This window comes from Nanorana parkeri, unplaced genomic scaffold (assembly GCF_000935625.1).
Source record: "Nanorana parkeri isolate BGI_ZX_2015 unplaced genomic scaffold, ASM93562v1 scaffold269, whole genome shotgun sequence".
In the NCBI taxonomy this organism is placed as follows: domain Eukaryota; kingdom Metazoa; phylum Chordata; class Amphibia; order Anura; family Dicroglossidae; genus Nanorana; species Nanorana parkeri.
The window spans coordinates 696,262-702,547 of record NW_017306537.1 but is presented as its reverse complement, the minus strand read 5'-3'; the positions used below and the strand labels follow the sequence as shown (position 1 = coordinate 702,547).

Here is a 6,286-nt window from a genome sequence, read left to right as displayed (position 1 = left end):
CCCCCCCCCCAATCCCTCCTATTTTCTGTATTCTGTGTTCTGCTGTATTTGCTCTTCTTCCTCTCAGCTACGATCTGGCCCTGTACACTGCACTCATATCCCCGCTCATCCATGATCCAGTCCCACTGACATTCTGCCAAGTGCTCTCCATCACAAAGGCCTGTCATGTCCTATTCCCCCTACCCAGCCTTTATCACGTGAACCACTGTCCGTCCTGTGTTAGCAAAGAAGATAACCTAATGGGTTTGCTGTCTCCTTGTTCCACTATCAGATAAACACCCCAACAAATCAGCTCTAGTACCCCCTTCCCAATCATCAGCTCTGGTACCCATTTCCATCATTGGCTCTGGTACCCCCCTCTAACCATCATCTCTGGAATCCCCCTCCCCCATCATCTCTTGTACCCCCTCGATCATGAACTGTGGTACCCCCCTCCACCATCAGCTCTGGAAACCCCCCCTCTACCATCAGCTCTGGTACCCCCCTCCATCAGCTCTGGAATCCCCCTTCACCATCAGCTCTGGAACCCCCTCCACCATCAGCTCCAGTACCCCACCCCCGTTAGCTCTGGAACCCCCCTCCCCATCAGCTCTGAAAACCTACCCCAACTACCATCAGCTATGGTATCCCCCCATCACCATCAGCTCTGGAACCCCCCCTCCACCTTCAGCTTGGGTAACCCTACCATCAACTATGGTACCCCCTCCTCTTGTAATTTTTCTCTGTTGCAGCTGAAGTATATCTAAATCAAAATCTGTTTTTCTCATTTTCGATATAGTAGAGAATGGTTAAACTGCTGTTAGATTTGATACCCATTTAAAGATTTACCCTCTATTTCTCTTATGGTATCAACTTAACATTTTGGATTTTCTATCACTTTCAGTCCTGGTGCAATGGTCACCAGGGCAAATAGAGATAATGCATTTCCCTAGCAGAGACTTAGACAGCAATAAAAAAAAAACAGTTCTAATCCCCTTACTAATCTATCCAAAACTAAAAACAAATGGCTTTAGATACACTTTTAGCAACACTTATAGGTCTTATCCTACGCCCCAGCCTGTGACTGGACAGTGAAGCAAGAAGCAGCACACTGGTGAGCTCATCCTGGTGTCACTCTGTTCTCTGATCCTATCAGCATTTTCCTTGTTAGCACATGAGCACTACAGTACAACTGGAATTCTGTGCTGCTTCTCCCATTCCCAGTCTGAGCTCTGCTTGACAGGGGATTACACGAATTCAGGTACTTTCACTGCATTTAAAAAAAATACATGTAATGGTAATAAATATATAGCTGCATTAATTTGCGTCCTTTATATCTGCCTGGAGCTTAAAATTTAGAAAGACAGCTTTAGACATGGCTGTGGTGCCGTTTAACAGTGACTCCTGTCAGCCATACACTTCAAGTACGACAAGAATCAAACCAAGCAGTCATGTGTCAGCGAAGCTAAACGGCCACAGGGACATAATAAATATTCCGGTTCAAGGCAATTTCACAAACTGCAGCAATTATCTATTATTTCTAACACATGTGACGGACCGTTCTGAAATCCTTTCTCCAATTTTCTCATAATAAGCATTCTGGGTTGAAAGTGGAATTGTGCACAGTTTCAAATAATGTTCCTAAGAGACTTAATGGAGGTTTCATTAAGGAAATGGGCATTAGATTACTTGACGGAGACAGAAAAAAATGCTCTCTAATGAAATACCACTGATATGAAATCAGACGAAGCATAAATCAAGAGTTTGTTTTTAAGTTAGCCTTTAAGATGATGTGCAGGTAGACACACACATACACAGTTATAAATGGTGAGCTCGTGTCCAGAAGTCATAGAAGCAGATACTTGACTGAGTTAGGTTTTATTCCAGGCTGTTAAATTTTTTTCAGACACATTTAACTAAATTTTCAGATGTGGTGCTAAAAGTGCCAATCTGACATTTCCCTTACTCGAGGGGCACAATCTAGAGGGTTGTGAAAACCAATATGCATTCTTCATTTACCTTTTACTGTTAGTGTTCTAGCCATAATGAGTAAAACAGGTGCTGTCTCACATGATATAAATCCTGCTTTTAATCATTGTTATGACTGAAGCTGGGATATAGGTGTGAAATTCCCTTTCCCACAAAGTAGACAATCATTTCCCAAAGAAATCTGCTTAGCAGGTCACAAAAATTCCCTATAGCTGTAATGCAGCTGTGCAGAAGGCAAATAAGAACCTCATGGATATGCTGAGGGCTTGTAGTTGCACAAGTGCAGAAATCCCAACTTGTAATAACTACAGTAATTTCAAGGAAGTCGCCTTTGTGGCAGATAGCAGGGGAATCGCCAGATAGTGGAGGAGCTAATGCTTCCCCTGCTATCTGCTGCTTTTTTGTATTCTGAATGCTGCCGTAGGCCACCGTCAGAATAATAAAAAAACAAAACAAACCTACAGATAGCAGGGGAATGCACAGCAGCAGAACTTCAGGTCCACCTCTGCTGATTGACAGCAGCAGTGGGCAGTGCAATATTCCAATTGCAATCGCCAACAGCCTGCTGTTGGCGATTGCAATTTGGAGTGGCCGATAGAAGCCTAGCGGCCGCCATCAGACTACATAAAAAAAACCAAAAAGTAACAGCAGATAGCAGGGTATCCCGGAAAGGTTTACTCTGCTAGATAGAGCAGTGTAAACTCTGTCTGGGATAAAATGTTTCTCTCACGGGCATCAGGGAGCAGCTATCTTATAGCGGGAGACTTCTGAAACATCCGGGAGAGTTGGGATGTCTGCTATCTGGAAAGCCTGGCATTTGTGGATATAGTCAGTCTGAAGGGGCCCAGACTGCCAATCTGGCAATTAAGGAATGGCCAGAATAGCTAATCTACATAGTATTATAGTAATTGTGGCCTGATGTAAACGCTTGTGGCTTTATACGACCGAATCATTACTTGTAAAATTCATTGAAGCCTATACAGATTCTGAACTTGTCTAATGTCTATGGGGCCTGTACATATATATTAGACTTGGCTATATATACATATATACTTCGCCCCCACGCAATTTTCACTCGCCAATTGCGAGCGGGCGAGTGGAAATTTTGAGCCCTGCATTACATTATACAAACAAACTGTATTGCGATTCTAAAACTGCATTGTATTCCTGTGATAAACGCACGTAACTGAAAACGCCTAGGTGTGAAACAGGCTTCAAGGTGGCTAAACTGAACACAAATTCCAATGCATTCATAGAAATAAGGCGGGGAGATTTTCCTATTGTGGTCCCCAAAAGTCATAAAAAACACAACTGTTGACTGAACTTCGGCGTCGACTCAAATCTGAATTTTGTGAATGATAAATTTTGATTGCTTTAGTCCAGGGGTCTCAAACTCAATTCCCTCGACAAATTTTTTTTCTCCCATGGGGGCCGGTCGCAAAATTTCAAACTTTAAAAGGAGAACTATGAGGTGAGTGAAAATCACTCAGCCTCATAGTTGGAGCCGACATGCGACAATGAAACAGTCACACGTCAGCTCAATAGATCGGGAAGTGAGTAAACATACTGTTAGTCACGGCTCCCTGCAGGGATTCCCCCCCTCCGCTCTTCCAGCGCTGACTGGAGGAACGAACAAGGGGAGGGGGTGGGTACAGCTGGCTCTGCCTCTAGATAGGCAGAGCCAGCTGTCAATCACGCAGCTGGGTGGATCTCAACAGTAATGTCGGGATCCGTCCAGGCTGCGGCGGTCTAAGTATAACGCAAGCTGTAGCTCTCGGTATACTGAGCTTTGGGTCACGCGAGGACGCTAGTTTATGTCCTCCCGTGACCCTGAAGAGACCTATGGGGAAAAACACTTACCTCATAGTTCTGCTTTAAAATAAAATTTTACTATATGCGATATGGTACTACGGACCCCAATACACACACAATAAGGCTCCATTCATATCTGTAGGTTTAGGTGCAATAAGGTATTCCTGCGTCAGAAACTTGCGTTTTCCTGCAGCAGGAATCCCTAATCTGGTGTTGACACATGGTCGCTGTCAACCATTCAAATTAATGATCAGGTGACAGCAGTTGCATGTAAATGCCTGCACACCACATGTAATGATGTGTGATATTATTACATGCGGTTAGAAAAAACTCTCCCTGAATAAACACGCGCAGTGCAAGAGTGTATATGCAACTTCTGTCACCTGATCATTAACTTGAATAGTTGACAGCTGCCGCATTTAAACGCCAGATTAGGGATTCCTGATGCAGGTAACGCATGTTCCTGATACAGGTGTGAATGGATCCTAATACACTTATACTCTCCCCCACTTCACATAAAAAAACAAAAACATTATATATATATACAGGTGAAACTCGATTAGAATATTGTGCAAAAGTAATTGCAGTAAGTGCTGCAAAAGGGGCCCAAACCGAGTACTGAGTACATATGCATGCTTGTACTTTTCAGAGGTCCGATATTGTTCTATGTACAATCCTTGTTTTATTGATTGCATGTAATAATCTACTTTTTTGAGGTTGTGGATTTGGGGTTCTTGGGGTTTTCATGAGCTGTAAGCCATAATCATCACAATTATGACAAATCACGGCTTGAATTATCTTGCTTTGCATGTAATGAGTCTATCTCATATATTAGTTTCACCTTTTAAGTTGCATTAGTGAAATAAATGAACTTTGCACGATATTCTAATTATTCGAGTTTCACCTGTATATTCCCAGTCCCCCCTACACACATAATATAATTCCCAGTCTTACCCCAGCCCTCCCCGCACACCCAGATGTAAATAAAATACACCTCTCCTGCTTACCTTGTTGCAGGGAGGAGGCTGTGAGCCACGATCACCGATCCCTGGTGATCTGGTGGCGATTAGTAATGTCCGCTGCACACCTTACTAATCGAATCAATCTTTTCGGCCAGCGTTTAGCGAAGACGCCGGCCGAAAGGTTCCGAGTGCCGGCACAGAAGCAGCTATGCGGTCTGCATCCGACAGAGATGCAAACTGTGTAGCTGCTCCCGAAAGTCTGGTACGCGGTCCGTGGCCGCGTACCAGACTTGTGAGCTGGCTGCGGGCCACAACTGGCCCGGGGGCCGGTACTTTGAGACCACTGCTTTAGTCTTTTGAAATTAAATAGGGCCCATATTTAAAAAGGTAATATTTACTTATGGGGGCTGCTACTGATCTTTCTAAAAATACTAAATGCTTGGCTTGTCTCTGGTTACAATATGAGTCACTGAGTATGAAGATCAGGATGCTCAATGTGAAATCAGAACTCTATGTTCATACTGGATCCTGGTCAGCGACCCACAAAGTACAGTAACCATCGGATCAACATGACAGGGAATAAACAGCAATGGTAGCCTCCATATTTCCTCTGTACAGGTTTCTTGGAAAAGTACAGAAAACACAGTTCATACTCCTACAGGTTTTGGCGCTATAGTCTACAGCGGGGGTGTGCAACTCCAGCCGTTGTGGAACGACTGGAAGTCCCATGTTATAGCATGACTGACAGATACAGGCATGACCCCCAGGGGCATGCTGGGATTTGTAGTTAAAGCACACCTGGAGGGCCAGAGTTACCCACCCCTGGCCTACAGTCTTTGCCATCTTTTCAAAATATCAAGGTTGTGCTTAAACTGTATGAATGTAGATTTGATTTAAAACAGCAACTACACTGCAAAGTGTTCCTGGAAATGAACTTGAAACATTTGGGAAATGTGGCACATGTCTAAATGTAGCATGTGCATAAAATGAGGAAATAGAACTGCACAGAACTGCCATTGTTTGGTAGGCTCAAGTTAAAAAAAAAATGTTTTCTCCTGTTTTAAGTATAATATAGTATATATATATAACCAGGACAGAAAGTATACTTACTCAGCTGTGGAAAATGCTTGTTCAAAGTTCTGTTTGTGATTCGAAGGCTTCAGTGCATCATAATCAAAGGCCTCAGGGAAGAACGAATGTACAAGGGCACAAAAAGCCATGCCGTCATTCCAGCTCGAAGAAAAGTTCTGTAGATCAATGTTCTGATTACCAATAAAAAGAAAGGAAAGATGGAAAATAAAGACTTAAAAATAACTTAATACCTATATACTCAAACACTATAATCAGAATATCTATCTACTGTATGTGTATATATATGTATGTGTATATATATGTATGTGTGTATATATGTATGTGTGTATATATGTATGTGTATATATATGTATGTGTATATATATATATATATATATATATATATATATATATATATATATATATATATAGTGATGTTTGGGGATATTAGCACATATGGTGAGCGCTTTAAA

At 42.5% G+C, this 6,286-nt stretch overlaps 1 protein-coding gene across 1 annotated transcript in view; it reads right to left on the bottom strand.

Annotated features, from left to right (window-relative positions):
* SMTNL2 (smoothelin like 2) overlaps positions 1-6,286 on the bottom strand; it is a 106,292-nt gene that overhangs the window by 10,783 nt on the left and 89,223 nt on the right. Inside the window, exon 8 of the mRNA XM_018557127.1 lies at positions 5,853-6,004. Coding sequence (XP_018412629.1) covers positions 5,853-6,004 — 152 coding nt within the window. The remainder of the gene's footprint in view (positions 1-5,852; positions 6,005-6,286) is intronic.